The sequence below is a fragment of the Cyprinodon tularosa genome, unplaced genomic scaffold, assembly GCF_016077235.1.
Source record: "Cyprinodon tularosa strain WSP-4 unplaced genomic scaffold, ASM1607723v1 ctg1124, whole genome shotgun sequence".
Classification (NCBI taxonomy): domain Eukaryota; kingdom Metazoa; phylum Chordata; class Actinopteri; order Cyprinodontiformes; family Cyprinodontidae; genus Cyprinodon; species Cyprinodon tularosa.
In genome coordinates this window covers 18641-44622 of record NW_024037921.1, presented here as the reverse complement: position 1 = coordinate 44622, position 25982 = coordinate 18641, and the positions used below count along the sequence as shown (strand labels likewise).

At 35.6% G+C, this 25982-nt stretch overlaps 1 protein-coding gene across 5 annotated transcripts in view; it reads left to right on the top strand.

The window, feature by feature from the left end:
* The window catches only part of LOC119793915 (gastrula zinc finger protein XlCGF26.1-like), a 39653-nt gene that overhangs the window by 431 nt on the left and 13240 nt on the right, over nucleotides 1–25982 (top strand). The window contains exons 2-3 of one of the 5 annotated variants that reach the window (XM_038301224.1): nucleotides 8075–8226; nucleotides 11274–13683. In XM_038301224.1, the coding sequence (XP_038157152.1) occupies nucleotides 8075–8226; nucleotides 11274–12614 (1493 nt within the window). In that variant the 3' untranslated portion in view covers nucleotides 12615–13683. Of the gene's footprint in view, nucleotides 1–8074; nucleotides 8249–11121; nucleotides 13684–19910; nucleotides 20284–25982 lie in introns of those variants that run through there. The other 4 variants (XM_038301216.1, XM_038301237.1, XM_038301229.1 and 1 more) reach the window with 4 other exon arrangements.

The following is a 25982-nucleotide window of genomic DNA, read 5'->3' as shown; positions in this document are numbered from 1 at the left end:
TGAAAGGCTAAAGTCTGCATCATGTTTGCTCATTGCTGAGCTGCACTGATTGGGATCTTCTTCCAGAATCTGTTTCTCATCTGTTCTGGTTGTTTTCATCGCTAAAACCTTCTAGCAACACCTTTATAACTATGTGGATTTAAACTAAAAGATTTTTAACATGTTCTATTTGCCTTTCAGCTGCAAACTAAATGTTTACAAAACCTTTTCTTATCAATCTTTTAATTATCTTGGCTAAATTTAATCTGCATAAATTAAAATCTCTAACAAAAAAAGCCAGACGTTAATGTTAATTTAATTCAACTTAAACAATTTTTTAGTACTCTTAAATCCTATTCTCATCAAAAGGCACAAAAAAACACATTTCAATCTTTTTCCAACTAAAAATTATGGACAGTTTATCGACGTAGAAGATATGTGTATTTGTGCAATATATGTTATGTTTTATATTATATTATAATTGTCGTGGGAAAAAAGTATTCAACTATTCATCCTAGTTAAATAAATGGAGATCGATGGATTTCACTCAGTCGGCACATTTATTAATTTGCAAAGAGAGAACAGTTCATCATACAGCCCTTATGGCACAGCATTCTGATCCGTTCTGCATGAGCAGCGTTCATTCCTCCTTTCTTACAACAATAGAAAGCAGTCAGAGTCAAAACAAATTACAAACACTTTGGTTAAACAGTAACATGTTATCAATAAACCTTGAGAAAGAATCTAGTTTATTATGGGAAAAAGCTATGTCTGGTCTACGAACACCATCCTGCAGAGAAATGTGTGGCCTTCAAGGTGAAACAGACTGAGTGAAAACTTTTATAGAGAGTAAATAGGATAAATTAATATATAATAGAAGAGAGATAAAAAAAAAGTCCACCCTTTCGATTATAAAAGGATATTATCCTTGTGTAATCGATATTAAAAAAAAGGAAAATTTATGAATATAAAAGAGTAAATTATGAATACATGAAAAGAAAGCTCAGAACTAAGAAAAAAAATATGATATATATATATATATATATATATATATATATATATATATATCAAAAATGCACAATGGACAATGTTAAATGATAATCTTATTATCATTTAACATTGATTTATAATTTAATTATAGATGGAAAAATTATATAAAAGATTATGATAGCTAAAATATGTTGCCAATGAATAGTTGAATACTTTTTTTCCATGACATTTCTACAGCAGGGGTGTTGAACGTTTTAAACTCAATCAGGATTTATGAAAACTCGGCATTTGTTTTTAAAAACAACATAAGACTAGTTCTTGATATCTTAGATCAGGGGTCTTCCATGTTTTCCAGGCCAAGCACCCCAACCTAATGTTGAGATGGCGCAGGGACCCCCTAATTATATATATTGCATGAAATAGTGTTCTATCAAACTGGTCCTATAGCCACTCTATTACAGATGGAGTAATGTAACTAAAGTAATCCCTCCCTGGGATTAATAAAGTATTTCTGATTCCTGGTTGATGGGACAGGTGTTGTGAATGAAACGGTGCGCAGCTTGAAATGTGTTCATTGATGACTGAAAGACATCTTCTGCCTTCATTTATCTGTTGACTACAGTCTGTTCAATTCATGTTAATGTGGATTTAAAGGAATAGTACACCCAAAACATGATTAGCCTTCATTTTCTACTCACCTCCATGCTGAACAACACTCTGGAGTACTTTTTTGATATCTCAAATGCATCTGGAGATCTGGGAGGCTTCTTGCTGTCTGCTGACATTCAAATAATGGAGGTCCATGGCGCCCGAGACAGAAAGGTCCATAAAAGTCCACAAAAACGTGTCAATATTCCTCCATACTGCTCGTCCAATGTAATCCAAGTGTCCTGAGTGGGTAGCATCCAGAATTTACTCGAAACGAAGTCATTTAGAATGTTTTTAGAGCATAAACAGTAGTGTATAGGATTACCTAATAGCGCCCCCATGCGCGCTCGCGATTCTACGGAAGCCGGCAGACCAAACCAGCGCATTCAGCTCGGCAAAGAACTCATGCTCTTCCTCAACACTGAAGTCCTCAGACATTTTTCTTTCGTTGTTTCTTTCTTTGCACAGGTAAACAGCACATTTCTTCTTCTACGCTTGCATTATCGGCAGACCAGACGCTGAATGCGCACTTTCTTCCGGTTTGGTCTGCCGGCTTCCGTAGAATCGTGAGCGCGCATGGGGGCGCTATTAGGAAATCCTATACACTACTGTTTATGCTCTAAAAACATTCTAAATGACTTCGTTTCGAGTAAATTCTGGATGCTACCCACTCAGGACACTTGGAATACATTGGACGAGCAGTATGGAGGAATATTGACACGTTTTTTGTGGACTTTTATGGACCTTTCTGTCTCGGTCACCATAGACCTCCATTATTTGAATGTCAGCAGACAGCAAGAAGCCTCCCAGATCTCCAGATGCATTTGAGATATCAAAAAAGTACTCCAGAGTGTTGTTCAGCATGGAGGTGAGTAGAAAATGAAGGCTAATCATGTTTTGGGTGTACTATTCCTTTAAAGACATTTCAATTAGTGGAAAAAAAGCTGAGGGCAATATGAAAAAATAGTCTAATCAACCAAAACTTTAGCAACCCCCATGCAGTACCTCTGTGGACCCTCTAGGGGTCGCAGACCCCCTGTTGAAGACCTCTGTCTTAGATTTCCCTGGGTTTTTTTTTATGATGGTGAATTAATTTTGTTTTTAGACTTCTGAAAGGCTTTTGACACAGTAGAACATGGCTTATATTTCATATTCTAGAAAAGCTTAGATTTGAAAAGCTCTTTATATCGATTAACAGAACTCAATCAAAACATCAACAGCTCTATCAAACTAAGGAAAGGCTTTAGCATCAACAGAGGAATCAGACAGCGGTGTCCTGTCTCCCCCTACCTGTTTGTTTAGGTAGCTCAACTCCTGGCTTATATTAAAACTATTCCTTTTAAACGGTTAAATGTTGCTGAAAAAGAACTTACCTTAACCCAACTGGCTGATAAAATGACCCTGTTCTTAAAGGACAAGGATCAAATTTCAGTAGGGATCCAAGTAATGAATAATTTGTCAAAATCATCTGGTCTGCATTTGAATCTTAAAAAATGTGAGATTACAGCAGTTAAAGATTGCTCTGAGACATTCATTGAAGGCATTCCAGTTAAAACTGAGGTTTTTATTGCGGCATAACCAAAAATAAATGCGGCTCCTTAAATTTTGATCCTTTAATTCTAAAAGCAAGAAAGAAATGTAATCAGTGGTTAGTAAGTGGTTTCTCTATGAGGTGATAATCTGCTTAGCGAGGCTGAAGGCGTCTCTAGGTTCACTCATGCTGCTCAGGCTTTAGATCTGGATAAAGGCTCTGAAAAAAAGAAAGTGATAAATTGCTCTTTAATTTTGTTTGGAAGAATAGAATACATTACATTCCAAAATCTACTTTAATTAACTTTGATTTGATTAGAAACTGAGGGCTTAACTGTTTATCTTTCTCTACCTTAAATAAAACTTTTAAGATAAATTGCATTTGCCACTTCTTCACATCACAAACTTCTATAATCAATACTGTCCCTAATCACATTTTTTAGAAACTTGTGGGTTTAACCTTTTTCTTGGTCTGCAATTTTTATGTACATAACATTTCTATAAACTCTCTAATTTTCATTGCCAGGCTTTTCCATTATCATTTTTCTAAAAGCACAACTTTTAACCTCACTGCTCTTTGATTTGGAACAATGAGGACATCCTGTAGAAGAGAAGATCTTTGTTTCTGGATTCGTGGTTCAGTCATGATATTATTCTGGTTGATCAGCTGTTTGACATCATTGGCACTTTATTAAATTATCAGGGATTTCTCTCTAAATTTAACTTTCCTATTTCTTCTGGAGAATATGCAAAAGTTTTTGGTGCTATTTCTGGGTTTTGCATTTAGACAGAGACTCAAAGACTCAATTCTTCTTCATCTCCTTCTCTCCATAACAACAATAAATCAGTCAGATCCATCTTTCAGAGAAAAGTGGCATCTGTTCTTGCAGCTTTACCAAACTGGAACCAGTTTATGACGGATGTGTCCTGGAAACATACTTTGATTTTATCTAACCACTTTCTGCTCACTAACAAGGTGAAGGAAGTGTCATTCGAACTCATTCACAGGATCTATGCTGCCAAAGACAACCTAAAAAAAGGTTCAATTCTGATATTATTATCAACGGCTCTTATTATGATCTTCTTCCAGAATCTCTTACACATCGGTTCTGGTTGTGTTCGTACGCTAAGATCTTCTAGCAACACCTTTATAACAATGTGGATTTAAATTTAAAGATTTTCAACTTTTTTGTGAAAATGTTCTATTTGGTTTGCAGCTGCAAAGTAAAATGTTTCTCAAACCTTTTCTTATCAATCTCTTTTATCTTTGCTAAATTTTACTTGCATAAATGTAAATTTCTAAGAAAAAAGCCGGACTTTAATGTTTATTTAATTGAATTAAGCAATATTTTCATACCATTAAATCCTCCTCTCACCAAAAGGAACAAAAAACATATCAATCTGTTCCCAACTGAAAATTCTGGACAAATTCTGGACCTTTGTATAACGGAGGTCATCAACACGGGGTCTGGGACCCCTAGGGGTCCACGCAGGTGCTGCATTGGGTCATGGAAGTTTTGATTGATTAGAATTTTTTTTATATTCACCCCTGGAATTTTTTGAAATGTCTTTAAATCCACATTAATAACAATTGAACAGACTGTAGTAAGCAGATAAATGGAGGCAGAAGATAACTAACTAGTCTTATGTTGTTTGTTATATGCTGACTTTTCCTAAATCCTTTTATTCTTTTAGCGATCACTAAGGCTAATATTTTCAAGTCATTATTAAGAAGGCGAATAGGTCGCCAATTAACAAGCATGAAAGGATCCTTGTTGGGTTTTGGTATACGGTGGTTAAGTCCTGAGTTTTAGGCAGAGAACCTTTTGTCATCCTTTCATTAGAGACCTCTAATAGAAAAGAGGAAAGGACGTTAGAAAAATATTAATAGAATTCACCACTTAGACCTTCTATCCCAGGGAATCTGTTGGTTTAGAGATGTGAAACGGCATCAGTCATTTCTGGAATGGTGATTGGCTCCTTACAGCGTTTCTGGTCGATGTTAGAAATCGGTTTCTTTATTAAATTGTTCAATAAGGAACCACCTGAGGCTTGATAGAGTTTGAAAGAGTTCAGATTTAATGCAATATGATCAGGATCATCCATTGTAATATTGTTAATTTTTAGTCTATCGATCAAATTAGTGACAGCATTACATTTCTGAATGAAAAAAAGTGTTTTTGTTCATCAACCATTTTTTCCTTGACCTAACAAATGCGCCCTTACTTTAATGTAAATTTGTCTAACTTAATTTGTAATTCAGCCAATTCTTGTTTTTCTAAATCTCTTAAAATAGAAGGATTAGGATGAGAAAGCTCAACAATTCTGGAATTTATATAATTCTCTTCTGCTCTGATCGGTTTGACATTACAACAAAATTTTCTCAAGAATTTTTGCCAGATTAGACTTTCAAAAATTCCCAATTAAGCCTATAACGAGCATCTGCATGGGCTTTAGATTAATACTGCTTGAACAGCATTGAGATGATTGTAGAGACCTCTTCATGTTGCAGTAAAGAACTGTTCTTTTTCCAGTGTGATGGTCAACAAAAAGTTTGTTTCTTGCTTGAAAATGTAAAAATCAATTCAATGGCTTTATGTTCAGTAAGAGGAGTAGGAATATATTAACAGTTAGACCCTCCTTGTTTACTGTATTTGATATTAGCCAGAAATCGATCCTAGACAGCCTAGTTAAAGATATATTATTCCAAGCAAATAAACAGTCATGAGGATGGAAAGCTCTCCAGATCAAGTTAAACTTTTCCATTAAATATTTGACAGCTGAATTGGAGGCGTTAGTTTTGCTAGGAGGCCATTTATCAAGATCGCCATGAAGGACGGTTTTTAAATCTCCTCCCATGATAATTATAGCTTTTGGAAATTAAAATAACCATTCAGAAAAAAAAAAAATCTGAATTGAGTAAAATAGTTTTATCATTCTCTCCTTTGTTGCTGTAAATATTAGCACAAAAAGAGATGGCATTTGAAAATAAGAACTTGACAGATCTAGTGTCCCATTAGGTGATATTCAGAGGCAATAATATTCCCTTTAAGTCTAGGCTTTAATGTCATTACTCCTGCAGAACGCTCAGAACCATGGTAAAAACCAAATAAAAAGGGGATTTCCATAAATCAACATCCACAGCGGCTGAATGAGACTCCTAGAAAAATAGAAAATAAAAATCAGAATTAAAAATGTTGCCAAATAGAAACAAAGCTTTCCTTTTCAACATATATTACGCATCGCCCCGGCATTGAGAGGAACGATCATTGGTCAGACCTACAGTTCAGAGAGCTGCTGTCAGAAGGAAATGAATGTGAAAGAATATAATGATCTATAGAGGAAACTTTGTTGTATTGTGATTTAATAAAGAGAGTAAAGTTATATAAGTTATACTAATTTTTAGAGATTGTTTTTGTTAAATTGTAGTGAATTGTAAATGTAAATTAAATCTGACTAAAGAATTTTGGACTTTATTTTAGTTAGAAAAAAAATAGATAGATAGATAGATATTAAATATTTCATAAACCCTCATTCATACATTGCTTTTCTCTCCTTCCATCCATGCTACCCATTAGCACCTCTTAAATTGACACTATAACACTAACTATCTACAGTAACTATCATAAAGTTCTTCGTATGAAAGGTAATTCCACTGGGTCTGGTTTCTAGTCTCCTTTTATTTGTGCTTCCATAGATGGACTAAACGTTGGGGATCTTCAGAGGGAGCCCTGGAAGTTTGTTAGCTGTCGATACAAAATCAAAATGAGTAATTAAATTACAAAAATCACATCAGTCAGTTAGTCCAATAAAGCCCCTGAAAATTTATGTTTTTATTCAACCAAGTTATTTGGAAATCTGATGAAAGTTAATCAGATTCAAAGTGTCTGAAGTCATAAAGTAGGGTAAGCCTCAATTCATGTGTACTGTCTCTGACGGTAACTTGGTCTGACCTAAGATGGCATGTAAACCAGGAGCCCCTGACACTGAAATCATTTAGTCTGAATGCATCATGAGGAAGAGACTCTGGAGATTATAAGACACCAACAATGATTTAACAGATTTCAGCGATTTCCAGAGAAAACCACATATTTTATAAACTGATAATGCAGTTATCAACCAGATATGTTTAAGTGTTTCATCGCTCACTTTCAGCTGCTACAAACAGCTAGCAGGTAGCGGGAAATAACAGATATGACTGCCATCAAGCTGATGATAGCGAGAAAACACTCCAACCACCCGCCTAGCATGTAGCCATCGTGGCCTGTGGGTGGGGCTACGCTGCTTTGAAACCTCCAAAAGTCATTTTAAAGTTGGCTCATTGTTGATTGACTGATTAGTGAAGTATGTAGGTCTACTGAAAACATCTTGAAATAAATTTTTTTATGAGAAATTATTAGCAGTTTGAAACTCTTACAATTCCTTCACTTCATTTAATCTGAGCCTTTTTTATACATAGTTATGACTGTAACAATACTTTAATCCCCATTGATGATGTTTTACAAGTACGCAAGTCTATAAGTACAGACAAGTACAGAAATGTAAACATAAGGAAAAATGCCCAATGTTTTCTTCTAAAAGAAATGAACTATGAGAAAGAGACTTTATTTAAATAGCCTTATTTAATTGGTTGATCTCTATGAGGCTTCATAAGTATCTTTTCCTGACATTCAACTAAAAAATATCATCTGTAGAGTAGTTTAAACAAGCTTTGATGCCAAAGTGTAGGTCGAAGCCTTTCTAGACGACAGCGCAGCATTGCGTGGTCCTTTCTAACCTGTGATGTGATGTCAGAGCTGCAGTGAATGCTGGGAAATGTACTTGTATTCTGCTTATATGCAGCTTGATCAACACATGGATGGTTAAAGTGAAGTGTCCTTTCTTTAACCTGCAATTCAAATTCTTTCTCCTGTGTTTGTTTTTCCAGAACGCCTGCAGGATTATGTTGGAAAAGAAGAGGTTTTCCCTGAGCAGCAGTTCTCTGAACAGGAGAGGAATTCCAGTTTGAACCAAGCAGAACCAGAACCTCTGCAGATAAAAGAAGAGCAGCAAAAGCCAGAACATCCCTCAATAAAAGAGGAAACCATGAGGCTCCATATAAGTAAGTGTAAGCACCATGTTGGTACCTTAGTGCTACAATAGGTTCTTGAAGAATTAGAGGGAGCTTGTGAGTCAGAACCCAGGGAACAGATCAGGTTTGACTGCAGAGTATTTTATTTAGGCTTAAAATACAATAAAAAAATCCAGTCCAGGATAATTATGTCCTTTATTCCACATTAAAATACCCTTAAAGGGCTGGAATTGCGGCACCAGTATCCACAGAGAAAAGTCACTCCCATTGCTCAATCCCGCAGTCTCGCGATTGGCTCTATCGCACCGCATCCCTGCTGTTATCCGCTTCTTGTTGCCACTGGGTGTCTGTAAATAAAAACACATGCTGGGCTGAAGTGTTGTCTGTGCAGCCAGCCGATCTTTGCTACATTTCTCCCAACAAGGCAAAACTCTGCAGATTTCAGTGGAAAACGTTACTCACAGATGCAGGGTTGTTTTCAAATGGACTCAGTTTCTGCTTTAGGGATGGTCCACGTCGAGCCAATCGGTCTGCTGATACCTGGAGATAATTCAGTCTGTCCTCTCACAGTGCCTGTGCTGTGTGCTGTTCACCTCCCTTCCTTATTGAGTTCTTCACCCTTTAAATGTTCTGCCTGCTTCCCTCGGCAGGTCTGTAAAACAGCTGATAGGCTAATCCCAGGCACACCCACAACTCCACAGGTAGCCATCATCAAGTAGTCCACAGTGGATTAAACCAATAATACAGCAAAATCGTGTAATAAAGTGAAAAAGAAATCATGCAAAATCCAAAATATTTACAAAATCACACTTTAAACCAATTTCAACTGTGTGACATAAGCATGAAGAGCAGCTTGTTCTGAACAGGAGACTGGAGATACAGAAGAGAAAACTTTCCCATGTTTGAGATGTGGAGAAAGATTAAAAATAAATATTTTTTAATGGTTCACATTAGAACTCACACAGGTCGGAAGATTTATGACTGTCACTCTTGTGGGAAAAGCCTTTAAATCTAATCTTAAAGGTGTAGAGGATGATCTTGTATTAGCAGGTCTAAATAATTAACCATCTAAATAATTGGTCCTCCCAATTGGAGAGCTACTGCTTCAGACAGTCATTGAAGCTTTCTTACCACGGTTCTTTGAAAATGGCCGAGGGTCGTAAGAAGAGAGAAAAGTGTTAAATGCAGAGATTAATTTCTCCAGTGTGAGATTAATAAAGTTCAAACATAATTATTATTACTATACGAAGTGTATGAGAAGAAAAGGAAGGCCTGACAATAGTCAGATAGTCTTTTTTCATAGCCTGTGCAATTTTTGAATTATTTTATAAGGTTGGTACATCTCTGCATTACAAGTGGAATAATCCAAGTCAACTAGACTTAGACTTTCTTGTCATTTTTTACACACTGTGTATACAAAAAGAAATTTTGTTGAGTACAGTTCTCAACACATTTCTATTTTTAAAGTGAAGCAGTGATAAGATTACTACTGCGTAGTCTTTCCTTAGCTCTCTACTGTGCAGATATTTTTATGACCAAGGGAAATGTATTCCAGGACATTTTAACTCTTTTTTTTTTTTTTCTTTATTGCTTTTCTTGTACTATATACACTCTTTTTGTATTGTCTGTTGTATTTTTAACTTTAACGATACATTGCATTAACTCTTTGTACTCTGTAATATCTACTGGAACCAGAGTTCCCCTAAAGGAGTAATCCCAAGGTATAAATAAAGTTGAGTCTAAGTCTATGGAATGTTTTGTGCGAAGAGCCCTCCTCGCAAAGCATTAGGGGATTTGCTGTCACAGCCATAGGCTGCCGCTACCCGACAGCGGTGACTAGTAACAAAGATGGCGCAGGCCTCACACAATGGAGGAGGAGTTAAGTGACAAACGGAGCAAAAAGCAGTGATTATGTCTTTGAACGGTCAGTTAACTGAGTTTGCTATAGAGGCCACTATATAGTCCCCACTCTATATAGCGATTTAGGGTTTAGGGCAGATGTACGGATACAGTAAGCTTGTATGAGCTATGAGAACAGCAACTTTTAAACAGTTTGCACGAGGAGAAATGGGCTTGAAACGTGGAGAGGACAGGTGTTGGGTTCAAAAATGTAGGTTCGTAAAAGAGAAACAGAGTCCACACAGAAGAGGGATTTTTAACAGCTTCTGCAGAAGGAGAGGGTTACACGCAACTCACTACTCTCTGACGGACTTCCTCTGCAGAGCCTTTTTATTAGCAGATCATAACACATGGGGTGGGTTACAAAATAGTGTTCTTCTGACAAGGCAATTGATCAGGTCATAGGACAATGCTCCTGTGATTGAATCACAGAACAGAGTGGTCTTCTGATAACTGTGATTAGCCGTGCACAAACATCAGTAATTTTCCACCACCGTTGCATGACAGTTTGCAGTAAACAGAGTGAAGCATCTAATTTTTTCAATGTTTCATAGGTACACACATTAACTGTATAATCATCATTGAATAAACCTAACAGCAGGTCTTTGAAAGAATTTGTGAAAATCCTCCACATCATAAAGGTATTGTGAAGGCACACATCCATCTTCTTATCCATCAGGCTCTCAGTGGGGATGGTTTCTACCTCCAGCAGTCTATGGTGGAAAGGTGGGCTACACCCTGAACCATTAAACTTAAAAATATCATCTGTAAAGTAGTTTCAACAAGCTTTGATGATAAAGTGGAGGTCCAAGCCTTTCTAGACGACAGCGCAGCATTGCCTGGTCCCTTCTAACCTGTGATGTGATGTCAGAGCTGCAGTGAATGCTGGGAAATGTAGTTCTATTCTGGTTATATGCAGCTTGATCAACACATGGATGGTTAAAGTGAAGTTTCCTTTCTTTAACCTGCAATTCAAAGTCTTTCTCCTGTGTTTGTTTTTCCAGACCACCTGCAGGATTATGTTGGAAAAGAAGAGGTTTTCCCTGAGCAGCAGTTCTCTGAACAGGTGAGGAATTCCAGTTCGGACCAAGCAGAACCAGAACCTCTGCAGATAAAAGAAGAGCAGCAAAGGCCAGAACATCCCTGGATAAAAGAGGAAACCGTGGAGCGCCCCATAATTAAGCATGAAGAGCACTTTGTTGAGACTCGAGATACAGTAGAAAAAGCATTCCCATGTTTGAGATGTGGAGAAAGGTTTCTACAAAAAGAATATTTAAAGGTTCACATGCGAACTCACAGAGGTCGGAAGCTTTACGAATGTCAGTCTTGTGGAAAAACCTTCAAATCTAAATTTGTTATTAATAGACACATGAGAATTCACACGGGTGAGAAACCTTTCGAATGTGAGTCCTGTGGAAAAGGCTTCACTAAAAAATGCACTCTTGATCAACACATAAGAATTCACACGGGTGAGAAACCTTTCAAATGTGAGTCCTGTGGAAAAAGCTTTACTGAAAAATGCACTCTTGATCAACACATAAGAATTCACACAGGTGAGAAGCCATTCAAATGTGTCTACTGTGGAAAAGCTTTTGCTCAGATATCTGTTCTTAATACACACACCAGAATTCACACAGGTGAGAAGCCGTTTCCCTGTAATTTTTGTGACAAATATTTTAGTAGAAAAAATAACTTGACTTCTCACATGAGAATTCACACGGGTGAAAAGCCTTTCAGATGTGAGTCCTGTGGAAAAAGCTTTACTGAAAAAGGCACTCTTGATAGACACAACAGAATTCACACAGGTGAGAAGCCTTTCAGATGTGAGTCCTGTGGAAAAAGGTTTTATCGGGCATCTGAGCTTAATAAACACACCAGAATTCACACAGGGGTGAAGCCGTTCCAATGTGCCGTCTGTGGAAAAGGTTTTGCTCAGACATGTGATCTTAAAACACACACCAGAACTCACACGGGTGAGAAGCCGTTTCCCTGTACTTTTTGTGACAAAAATTTTAGTAGAAAAAATAACTTGACTGCTCACATCAGAATTCACACAGGTGAGAAGCGTTTCACATGTGAGTCCTGTGGAAAAAGCTTTTTTCGGACATCTGAGCTTAATAAACACACCAGAATTCACACGGGTGAGAAGCCGTTCAAATGTGACTTCTGTGGAAAAAGCTTTGCTCATAGATTTGATCTTTGTAACCACACCAAAACTCACACGGGTGAGAAGCCATTCTCCTGTACTCTTTGTGGCAAAAATTTTATTAAAAAAACTAGCTTGACTTATCACATGAGAAATCACACAGGTGAGAAGCCTTTCAAATGTGAGTACTGTGGAAAAAGCTTTACCTTAAAAAGCTCTCTTGATAAACACATCAGAATTCACGCAGGTGAGAAGCTGTTCTCCTGTTCCCTTTGTGGCAAAAGTTTTTGTCAACAGGCTAGTTTGACTTTCCACCTTTCAACTCATGTGCAAAACGTTTGCCATCCATGAAATTGATCTTAAAAAGAACGATATATTGCTTTACAAGAGGTCATATCAGACGCCACAGAAATGAACAGGAGAGACCTTTTCCATGTTTTATCCGTGATAAAATTTCCATCTAGAAACTCCATCTCATTACATGAGGAACTCACAGGTTAAAGGTATTTTCTTTCTATGTTTAGAGAAAACCTTTCATTAATGGTTGTAATCTACTGTTTCCATGGAAACTAGAACAGGTAAGATGTAATCATGTAAACCTGGTACATATTTCAGCTATAAGATGACAAAGAACTCAGTTAACAGGCTGGACTCTAGTTCACTGCGAAACTGAAGCTAAAAAAATATTGAAACGGGTTTGAAATTGTTTCTGTTATTTGGTTCAAAGTTTATATTATTACTGATCAGTTTGAATCTGCTGCAATTTGGCAAAAAGCCCTTTGGATTAATAATGTATAACAGATGTCTTACACTCCTGTAGAAGTCTAATGCTTCAGATTTTTTTTTTCCTTTGTTTTTTTAATCAAGTTTTTATTTTATTTATTTTATAGCTATTATAAAAAACTTACAGCAAAAATACAATTCCCTTTACCCTATGTGGGCCATAGGGATAAAAGTAAAATGTTAAAAATGAAAACTAAAGCTTGCCTAACAAAAAGTGCACAAAAGTTCACCAGTCGGACGATTAGTTTAAATATCAGTAGAAAAAGATTGAAAGTGTTTCTTTGCACTAGAATGGATCATTTGGAATGAGGTTCAGATATTGGAGAAAGAGATTTTACATTTTTTTCCATTAAAGGAATAGTACACCCAAAACATGATTAGCCTTCATTTTCTACTCACCCCCATGCTGAACAACACTCTGGAGTACTTTTTTGATATCTCAAATGCATCTGGAGATCTGGGAGGCTTCTTGCTGTCTGCTGACATTCAAATAATGGAGGTCTGTGCTGCCCGAGACAGAACGGTCCATAAAAGTTCACAAAAAAGGTATCAATATTCCTCCATACTGCTCGTCCAATGTATTCCAAGTGTCCTGAGTGGGTAGCGTCCATAATTTACTCGAAACAAAGTCATTTAGAATGTTTTTAGAGCATAAACAGTAGTGTATAGGATTTCCTGAAAGCGCGCGCCCGCACGTTCACGACGCTACGGAAACCGGCAGACCAAACCAGATGAAAGTGTGCATTCAGCGTCTGCTCTGCCGATAATGCAAGCGTAGAAGAAGAAATGTGCTGTTTACCTGTGCAAAGAAAGAAACAACGAAAGAAAAATGTCTGAGGACTTCAGTGTTGCGGAAGAGCATGAGTTCTTTGCCGAGCTGAATGCGCACTTTCATCCTGTTTGGTCTGCCGTGGTTTCCGTAGGCTCGTGAACGCGCTTTCAGGAAATACTATACACTACTGTTTATGTCCAATTGTTCTAAAAACATTCTAAATGACTTTGTTTCGGGTAAATGCTGGATGCTACCCACTCAGGACACTTGGAATACATTGGACGAGCAGTATGGAGGAATATTGACACGTTTTTTGTGGACTTTTATGGACCTTTCTGCCTCGGGCGCCATAGACTTCCATTATTTGAATGTCAGCAGACAGCAAGAAGTCTCCCAGATCTCCAGATGCATTTGAGATATCAAAAAAGTACTCCAGAGTGTTGTTCAGCATGGGGGTGAGTAGAAAATGAAGGCTAATCATGTTTTGGGTGTACTATTCCTTTAAAGGTGCAGTAGGAGATCTTGGAAAAACCGTTCCAGCAAACAATGTTTTTGAACATACACAACCATGCCTCTACCTTCAGACCTCGAAACCATGTCTTCAAAACTGTCTGTCGATGTGTTTTGATGAGATCGAGAACGAAACAAGCCATGACGGAGTGATTTAGGGAAACTTGTCTGTTTCATAGAACTAGTTTTAATTGCATTATTTTCTGCCCTGGATGTTTTCCATGAATGTACTCTGTCAGGTTTATTCAATGATGATTATAAAATGAATGTGTGCTTATGAATCATTTGTGCAAGGGGATGCTGCACTGTGTCTTGTGATGCAGTCAGGAGACCATCCTGCCTTGTCATTCTGATGGAGCACGTTGTCTTTATGAACTGATCAATTGTTCTGTCAGAACAAATACTGTTTTGTAACCATGTGCTATGTTCTGTTAATAAAAGACGGCTGCAGGAGGGGATTCAGAAAAGGAAAGCTTGAAGTTGGGTTGGACTTTTCCTTCCACTCCTGCAGAAGCTGCTTGAATCTCTTTCCTGTGTAGACTCAATTTCTATTTATTTGCAAATCTACATTTTCTGATTCCAACATACTCACTTCTCGATTGATGAACCAAGCAGAAATAAAAACATGGATTCTAAAAAATAGCTTCTTTATATGGTTTCATGTACGTCATAAATCTTTTTTTGTGTTTTCTCTGATATTTTTAAACAACCTTAACCTGTAATATTACTGTTTAATGGTATTAAAATGCTCAGAGGTTAATTAAGGAATGTGTCTTCCGACAGTATATCTCTGTGGTCAAAGTTGTGGTATGGTTTGGTTTAAACAGATGAATTTCTACATGGTAGTTATTTGAAAGAAGTTGATACTTTAAAGAACCTGAATACTGGATGAAGCAGTGAAATCCTGGTTGAAGAATCACTGGTTATGCTGCCTTCCTTTGGTATTTAGAGGTTGGAGCTTTGAAATCCAAGCCAGGAACTCGCTTGTAAAATTTAAGATCTCTAGAACTGGAATATTAGAGGTTCCTAACCAGCCATTGACTTTTACGTAAATTCTAAAAACTTTGTTCTAAATGATTATATCATACTCTAAACATTGCATAAGCAGGGATGATATTGTAATGGCCACGTAGGTGCATCCCATGGTCAATTGCATAATTAAGCCCAAGCAGCAATGGCATGTTTTTAGATCTCCAAAGATAATGATAAAAAAAATTCTCTTGGTGTTTTGCTCTAAAACTCACAGAAAGTCGACCATTTTTCATCAAAGGTGGATTTTTAACATTTTTTAAATTTTGTTGATTTACCGAACTTCCCCTAGGGATTTTGAACCATCAGCTTCAAACTTTGTGTGTATGCAGATTAGGCATGTGAGATCTAAAGTTATCCTTTTTGTGAGTTTTTGAGCATGCTGAAGGGTTGTGGGCAGGCCTTGAAGTTGGTGTACACTTAAAGATTTTTGAAACGCAATAACTTCTACTTATAAAAGTCAGAGACCGCACTTGGTAGTATTGATCCCCTCTGCATTCCAGAAAAAACTCAAACCATCAACCCCAATCCATTTTCTTGTGCACTAATTATGAATGCGGATGCGCATGAGCGGCTGAGTGGACGCTGGCGCTTTTTGCAGCTGCTGCTCTTCGCTACCTGTTTTTAAGTTATTTTCAACGATTTTAAGGAACTTTGGGCCGTGCAATCACATTCATTGATGTCTGTTGGCTCACATAGCCATAGTTTGTTGGCCTTTCTGGATTCTGAAGAAGATACTGAGTTTATGTATGAGGACCTGGTCGGACAACTCGGCATCAAGTTAATTCCCACACCGGACCCTCTCAATGTAAAGCCTTAGATGGACATCAGCTAAATCGATTATCCCTCATGAGTGAACCTGTTTAGCTGGTGGTGGGTGGTAACCATGTTGAACTATTAACGTTTATTATTGATTCACCTCAGGTTCCTGCCATTTTTGGTTCAACCTGGTTAACTAAGCACAACCCACACATTGATTGGCAGATGGTGGAAGTGTTAGGTTGGTCTACTTCCTTTTGTAGATCCTATTTTCGTTCAGCTAACTAAGAGACCTTCACACCTGTGAACAAGGAGCGAGGATTCCGACTTTTACCCTGAACTTTCGAAAGTTCCTGTAGTGTATCACGACCTCCGTGAGGTTTTAAATAAGGGTAAAGCCACACCCCTACCTCATCACATAACCTTTTCATTGTGGGATTGAGATACTGCCCGGTACCACACCCCCTAGGGGCAGGTTATATTCTTTGCCCACCCCCTCTCAGCCCATGGAGAGGTACATCTCTGAGTCACTTACTGATGGTCAGACATAGAGGGCCAACCAGCAGGTCGAGACTAAGATCAGAATTCTCTGGGAGGCTGATCCCACCAAGTTGGCCAGCCAACTACCCTGGGTTGAGCATGCCATTAGCTTGGCACCACTGAAATCTCTCCATTCTATGTAGTGTTTGGTTTTTAGCCAATAATGTTCACCATACAGGAGAAGGAGTCCAAGGTTCCCTCCACACACCTTTCTACCCTTAGGTTCCAGCGAGCTTCAATAAGGGCCAGGAAGGCCATCTCAAAAGCCCTGGGTGATCAAGCCAAGGCTGCCAACCGCCGGAAGGTTCTGGCGCCCACCCACACTGTGGGTCAAAAGGTTCAGCTGTCCACTAAAGAAATGCATCTTAAGGTCGATAGCAAGAAGCTGGCTCCCCATTTTATTGGGCCATTCCCTATTGCCAAGTTGGTGAACCCCCATTCATTTTTCCCAGATAAACTTGTAAAGACATCCAGGTTGGTGCCTGCCTCTAGATCACCTCCACCATCCAGATTCATTGATAGCGACCTGGTCTACATGGTCAACTGTCTTCTGAGGTCTAGGCAGAGAGGCACAGGGCTCCAGTATTTGGTTGACTGGGGGGTTACGGGCCTGAGGAAAGGTCCTGGGTCCTGGTCTGTTTTGCCCTGGACCAGGATCTGGCCAGAGCCTTCCACAGGGATCACCCTGATCAGTCCCTTGGGGCGTCTGGAAGCCACGTTTGAAGGCGGGTTCTGTCATAATCCTGGTGCTGATGGTTGGCTTTTTTCATTTGCACCTGCTCACCTGTCTAATTGGCGCCACGGCTGATCACTGCCGATCTGCTTCTCCTGGTCCCTGCAGCTATTTAAGCTGTTTGTTTTCCTGCCATCAGTGCCAGAATATTCTGCTTTGGTGAGAGTAATTCTAGCCATCAAGTAAGTGATTTGTCTTTTTGCCTCTTCCCTGTCTGCTCTGTTTAGTTAGATTTTTGGTCTGTCTTCCTGAATTCTGCCGGTTACCGGACTTGGACTAAGTTGCTGACCTCGGCTTAGATTCTCTTCGGATAACTCTTTGGCTCTCAGATCACTTGGTTTGTGAAAATTGTTCTTAGGCTTTGGATTATTTCTCAAGGACACAGTTGCTTGCTTGGCGTTGGCTGGCGATATCAGGGGAATTAATTAAATTGAATCTTTGAAATAGTGTCATGTTCGTGCGTCTGTTTGCGTGTGTTTGGTTATTAGACTGAAAAAGATAAAGACATAAGAGACCTTTTCAAAGAACTGTGTAACATCCGTCCTAAAACACCTTCACTGGCTTCAGAAAGCAGCAGATCCATTTCAAGATCCTCCACCGCATTATAGAGCTCTCAATAACCATGTAAAATATATTAGTTTTGTTAAAAAATATATTATTGTTATATATCATTACTATCATGAAAAAAATTTAATAATAAAATAATCTATGAATGTGATTTTTATATTATGAAGCTCATAATAATAGTAAAACTATTTCTTTAATTGTGTCAAAGTGATTCAGTGGTGTTCACCTCTTGTCCCTTAATCTTATTTCTGATTCAAAATGCTTAAATTTAAATATAAGTTTTCCTGCTTTGCTGTAATTACTATCCCAGGTGTGTTTGTGTTTGCATTATGTTGCAGATTCCATCTATGTATGTGTTTAGGTTAAAGCTACTCCTTCTGGATTATTGGTTGAACTTGTGTATTTTGTTTCAAAGTATATTTGTGGTATTTGTTTTCCTTTTTCTTCTCTATTCTTTGTCCCAGTATTTCCTGCTAAAATGGCTGGATGTTGTCATCAATTATCTCGCTGGGTTTTAACAATTAGAGGTTTCCTACGGAGTAATGCTTTGTTTGTTCTTCTTTAAACTAACTTTTTTAGTTACTGTATCTTATATTACATGCTTTGTTTTGCAGACCCTTTCATTATCTAGATGAGTTTATAAATTAAATTAAAGATTTTATATTTATTTATCTTTTGGACTTAGTTTATTTTTGTTTACATTTTTAATAGTGGCCTGGTCCACTCAAGAGCAGGTGTGTGGCCAATTGGTTATAAAAACATTGAGCTCTTGAAGCTGAGCGGGGATGGTTATAGTTAAAAGTAACAAATAAAAATCATAGAAGAATCTGGAACTAGTGGCTGATGCTTTTTTTTTGTTTACCTAGCTGATCCTCGACCAATCTTCTTCACATTAATCTACATGAATTGTTGCTCTACAAAGTGTCCAATTGTTCATGTCATACATTTCGTCAGGAGAAGGATAGCAGAGATGCAAGTGGAGGAAACAGAGAAGATCTACTAGGAAACAAGCAAACTTATATATAAGCTATATTTGAAAATACTTTCCTCCCCTCACTTCTGAAATCAAAAAGTCATCCATGTATAAAACCATTAAAAATAATCATTTATTCAAAGCCAAGTTCTATATTATGGAGTTTAACACAATCATTCAGAAAGCAGGCCAGACATTTTATTAGAAATATTTCATCCACGATGTAGAATAGAAAGGATGGGATTAACAGCGGTGTTTTTATGGTACCGGCAAATATTGGGATGAAAAGAAATTAGATGGCAGCTCAGATGAAAAAGATGATAGAATCAAAAAGAAAGATGGAGAAATAGAGAGAAAGATTAATTAGAAGATTAAGTTTTGGACGTACAGGAGTTAATTCCACACTGTTTAAAATATAAAAGCAGGCTGAATATTGTGGAGAGGAGGAACATTTCAAAGAAACATTATTTCATTGTGTTTTTGGACTGTAGCTTTCTTCCTCTACGTTTTATTTATTTATATTTTTGCTGGTTGGCAAACAACTATTAGTGCATTTATGTCCCAATAGTATGGAGTGTGGAACTTAATGGTTGAATTATGTCTATTTTTCTTTGTTTCTGTTAAGTCTCTTTAAACAGGGGAGTAAAACAGTCTAATTGTCTGATTTTGCACACTGAATTTTAAACACAATTTTTTTAGACATCGAATCTGGTGAAAACAAGCAAAAAATCTGACTGCAAATGTGTTGACCCTTTGAAGAACTACAGCCAAAGCATCTGCAGAGGATGCAGTCAAGCAGCTTCTGGCCAATGAAATCAGCTCATTCGGTCAGAATAAAAAAGGAAGTCTGCCATTGTCCGCTTCTTCCGGATCAAACCAAGATCCTTGCCAGAGGGGGGTGCTGCACTAGCTGCGATTGGCTCAGTTATTTCACCCAGTCCCATTAGATGAACAACTCTAATAGCTCTCTATTAGTAGCTACCTGGTGTTCTGTTTAATCATTTCTATTTAAGAAGAAAAACTCCTCATCCAGCTTCATTCAGTCTGGAACAAAGCTGCTCCCAACTGTTGTGTCACGTGACCAAATCGACCCTCTGGGATCCACCATCAGCTAGCAGCGTTAGCTTCCTTCCTCCGTGGATTGTTTGTAGAGAGGCTGTTCACGTGTGAGTGTTTGCAGGGAGAATGTGTTCAGTCCAGCTTCAAGGAGAGTTTATCAGCGAGCAGTTAACTCCTGCTGAAGAAACATTGACGGAGGTTAAAGGAAGAGAGAAAAGGCCCAAAGTGGAGATGGACGATCAGCACAGACTGCTGGATTTCACGAGGATCCCCCAGATCATCTTACACCGGATAGGTAGGAAACGCCTGATAGAAACGATTCCCTCAGGATGCAGACTGAGGGTTGGAGCTTCAGCTGATTGGAAAACTCAATTGCTCAATAGCTTCCAAGTATAGTGATCAATTGACTCAAAATCAGTGTTGGATCATAGTACTCCATCGTCTTCAAAAGTTACGCCTTTTATTTTTACATTTTAGATTTTTTATATTTTTTTTCATAAAATTTTATATGGAAATATTAGCATTTTTGTTCAACAGCTACCAGGTAATGTGATCAATTGACTCAAAATCAGTGTTGGATCATAGTACTCCATCGTCCTCAAAAGTTACGCCTTTTATTTTTACAATAATTTTTTTTAAATATATTTTTATTAATTTTTATATAGAATTATTACCTTATTTGCTCAATAGCTTCTAGGTAATGTGATCAATTGACTCTAAATCAGTGCTGGATCATAGCACTCCATCATCTTCAAAAGTTATGCCTTTTAGTTTTACATTTTAAACTTTTTAATATTTTTTAAATTCATTTTTATATGGCAATATTAGCATTTTCGCTCAATAGCTTCCAGGTAATGTGATCAATTGACTCAAAATCAGTGTTTGATCATACTACTCCATCGTCTTCAAAAGTTACACCTTTTATTTTTACATTTTAAACTTTTAATATTTTTTAATTCATTTTTATATGGAAATGTTAGCATTTTTGCTCAATAGCTTCCAGGTAATGTGATCAATTGACTCAAAATCTGTGTTTGATCATACTACTCCATCGTCTTCAAAAGTTACACCTTTTATTTTTACATTTTAAACTTTTAATATTTTTTAATTCATTTTTATATGGAAATGTTAGCATTTTTGCTCAATAGCTTCCAGGTAATGTGATCAATTGACTCAAAATCTGTGTTGGATCATAGTACTCCATTGTCTTCAAAAGTTACGCCTTTTAGTTTTACATTTTAAACTTTTAATATTTTTTAATTAATTTTTATATGGCAATATTAGCATTTTTGCTCAATAGCTTCCAGGTAATGTGATCAATTGACTCAAAATCTGTGTTGGATCATACCACTCAATCGTCTTCAAAAGTTACACCTTTTAGTTTTACATTTTAAACTTTTTAATATTTTTTAAATTCATTTTTATATGGCAATATTAGCATTTTCGCTCAATAGCTTCCAGGTAATGTGATCAATTGACTCAAAATCAGTGTTGGATCATACTACTCCATCGTCTTCAAAAGTTACACCTTTTATTTTTACATTTTTAACTTTTAATATTTTTTTATAAATTTTATATGGAAATATTAGCATTTTTGCTCAATAGCTTCCAGGTAATGTGATCAATTGACTCCAAATCTGTGTTGGATCATAGTACTCCATTGTCTTCAAAAGTTACGCCTTTTAGTTTTACATTTTAAACTTTTAATATTTTTTAATTAATTTTTATATGGCAATATTAGAATTTTTGCTCAATAGCTTCCAGGTAATGTGATCAATTGACTCAAAATCAGTATTGGATCATAGTACTCCATTGTCTTCAAAAGTTACGCCTTTTAGTTCTACATTTTAAACTTTTAATATTTTTTAATTAATTTTTATATGGCAATATTAGCATTTTTGCTCAATAGCTTCCAGGTAATGTGATCAATTGACTCAAAATCTGTGTTGGATCATACCACTCAATCGTCTTCAAAAGTTACACCTTTTAGTTTTACATTTTAAACTTTTTAATATTTTTTAAATTCATTTTTATATGGCAATATTAGCATTTTCGCTCAATAGCTTCCAGGTAATGTGATCAATTGACTCAAAATCAGTGTTGGATCATACTACTCCATCGTCTTCAAAATTTACACGTTTTAGTTTTGCATTTTAAACTTTTAATATTTTTTAATTAATTTTTATATGGCAATATTAGCATTTTTGCTCAATAGCTTCCAGGTAATGTGATCAATTGACTCCAAATCTGTGTTGGATCATAGTACTTCATTGTCTTCAAAAGTTACGCCTTTTAGTTTTACATTTTAAACTTTTAATATTTTTTAATTAATTTTTATATGGCAATATTAGAATTTTTGCTCAATAGCTTCCAGGTAATGTGATCAATTGACTCAAAATCAATATTGGATCATAGTACTCCATTGTCTTCAAAAGTTACGCCTTTTAGTTCTACATTTTAAACTTTTAATATTTTTTTATTAATTTTTATATGGAAATATTAGAATTTTTACTCAATAGCTTCTAGGTCATGTGATCAACTGACTCAAAATCTGTGTTGGATCATAGTACACCATTGTCTTAAAAAGTTACGCCTTTTAGTTTTACATTTTAAAGTTTTAATATTTTTTAATTAATTTTTATATGGCAATATTAGCATTTTCGCTCAATAGCTTCCAGGTAATGTGATCAGTTGACTCAAAATTTGTGTTGGATCATAGTACTCCATTGTCTTCAAAAGTTACACGTTTTAGTTTTGCATTTTAAACTTTTAATATTTTTTAATTAATTTTTATATGGCAATATTAGCATTTTCGCTCAATAGCTTCCAGGTAATGTGATCAATTGACTCAAAATCTGTGTTGGATAATACCACTCAATCGTCTTCAAAAGTTACACCTTTTAGTTTTACATTTTAAACTTTTTAATATTTTTTAAATTCATTTTTATATGGCAATATTAGCATTTTTGCTCAATAGCTTCCAGGTAATGTGATCAATTGACTCAAAATCAGTATAGGATCATAGTACTCCATTGTCTTCAAAAGTTACGCCTTTTAGTTCTACATTTTAAACTTTTAATATTTTTTTTATTAATTTGTATATGGAAATATTAGCATTTTTGCTCAATAGCTTCTAGGTAATGTGATCAATTGACTCAAAATCTGTGTTGGATCATAGTACTCCATTGTCTTCAAAAGTTACGCCTTTTAGTTCTACATTTTAAACTTTTAATATTTTTTAATTAATTTTTATATGGCAATATTAGCATTTTCGCTCAATAGCTTCCAGGTAATGTGATCAATTGACTCTAAATCAGTGCTGGATCATAGCACTCCATCATCTTCAAAAGTTATGCCTTTTAGTTTTACATTTTAAACTTTTTAATATTTTTTAAATTCATTTTTATATGGCAATATTAGCATTTTCGCTCAATAGCTTCCAGGTAATGTGATCAATTGACTCAAAATCAGTGTTTGATCATACTACTCCATCGTCTTCAAAAGTTACACCTTTTATTTTTACATTTTAAACTTTTAATATTTTTTAATTCATTTTTATATGGAAATGTTAGCATTTTTGCTCAATAGCTTCCAGGTAATGTGATCAATTGACTCCAAATCTGTGTTGGATCATAGTACTCCATTGTCTTCAAAAGTTACGCCTTTGAGTTTTACATTTTAAACTTTTAATATTTTTTAATTAATTTTTATATGGCAATATTAGCATTTTCGCTCAATAGCTTCCAGGTAATGTGATCAATTGACTCAAAATCTGTGTTGGATCATAGTACTCCATTGTCTTCAAAAGTTACACCTTTTAGTTTTGCATTTTAAACTTTTAATATTTTTTTTATAAATTTTTATATGGCAATATTAGTATTTTCGCTCAATAGCTTCCAGGTAATGTGATCAATTGACTCAAAATCTGTGTTGGATCATAGTACTCCATTGTCTTCAAAAGTTACGCCTTTTATTTTTACATTTTAAACTTTTTAATATTTTTTAAATTCATTTTTATATGGAAATATTAGCATTTTTGCTCAATAGCTTCCAGGTAATGTGATCAATTGACTCAAAATCAGTGTTGGATCATACCACTCCATCGTCTTCAAAAGTTACACCTTTTAGTTTTACATTTTTAACTTTTAATATTTTTTTATAAATTTTTATATGGCAATATTAGCATTTTTGCTCAATAGCTTCCAGGTAATGTGATCAATTGACTCAAAATCAGTATTGGATCATAGTACTCCACCGTCTTCAAAAGTTACGCCTTTTAGTTCTACATTTTAAACTTTTAATATTTTTTTATTAATTTTTATATGGAAATATTAGCATTTTTGCTCAATAGCTTCCAGGTAATGTGATCAATTGACTCCAAATCTGTGTTGGATCATAGTACTCCATTGTCTTCAAAAGTTACGCCTTTTAGTTTTACATTTTAAACTTTTAATATTTTTTAATAAATTTTTATATGGCAATATTAGCATTTTTGCTCAATAGCTTCCAGGTAATGTGATCAATTGACTCAAAATCTGTGTTGGATCATACCACTCAATCGTCTTCAAAAGTTACACCTTTTAGTTTTACATTTTAAACTTTTTAATATTTTTTAAATTAATTTTTATATGGCAATATTAGCATTTTCGCTCAATAGCTTCCAGGTAATGTGATCAATTGACTCAAAATCAGTGTTGGATCATACTACTCCATCGTCTTCAAAAGTTACACCTTTTATTTTTACATTTTAAACTTTTAATATTTTTTAATTAACTTTTATATGGCAATATTAGCATTTTTGCTCAATAGCTTCCAGGTAATGTGATCAATTGACTCAAAATCTGTGTTGGATCATACCACTCAATCGTCTTCAAAAGTTACACCTTTTAGTTTTACATTTTAAACTTTTTAATATTTTTTAAATTCATTTTTATATGGCAATATTAGCATTTTCGCTCAATAGCTTCCAGGTAATGTGATCAATTGACTCAAAATCAGTGTTGGATCATACTACTCCATCGTCTTCAAAAGTTACACGTTTTAGTTTTGCATTTTAAACTTTTAATATTTTTTAATTAATTTTTATATGGCAATATTAGCATTTTTGCTCAATAGCTTCCAGGTAATGTGATCAATTGACTCCAAATCTGTGTTGAATCATAGTACTCCATTGTCTTCAAAAGTTACGCCTTTTAGTTTTACATTTTAAACTTTTAATATTTTTTAATTAATTTTTATATGGCAATATTAGAATTTTTGCTCAATAGCTTCCAGGTAATGTGATCAATTGACTCAAAATCAGTATTGGATCATAGTACTCCATTGTCTTCAAAAGTTACGCCTTTTAGTTCTACATTTTAAACTTTTAATATTTTTTTATTAATTTTTATATGGCAATATTAGCATTTTTGCTCAATAGCTTCCAGGTAATGTGATCAATTGACTCAAAATCTGTGTTGGATCATACCACTCAATCGTCTTCAAAAGTTACACCTTTTAGTTTTACATTTTAAACTTTTTAATATTTTTTAAATTCATTTTTATATGGCAATATTAGCATTTTCGCTCAATAGCCTCCAGGTAATGTGATCAATTGACTCAAAATCAGTGTTGGATCATACTACTCCATCGTCTTCAAAAGTTACACGTTTTAGTTTTACATTTTAAACTTTTTAATATTTTTTAAATTCATTTTTATATGGCAATATTAGCATTTTCGCTCAATAGCTTCCAGGTAATGTGATCAATTGACTCCAAATCTGTGTTGGATCATACCACTCAATCGTCTTCAAAAGTTACACCTTTTAGTTTTACATTTTAAACTTTTTAATATTTTTTAAATTCATTTTTATATGGCAATATTAGCATTTTCGCTCAATAGCTTCCAGGTAATGTGATCAATTGACTCCAAATCTGTGTTGGATCATAGTACTCCATTGTCTTCAAAAGTTACGCTTTTAGTTTTACATTTTAGATTTTTTAATTCATTTTTAT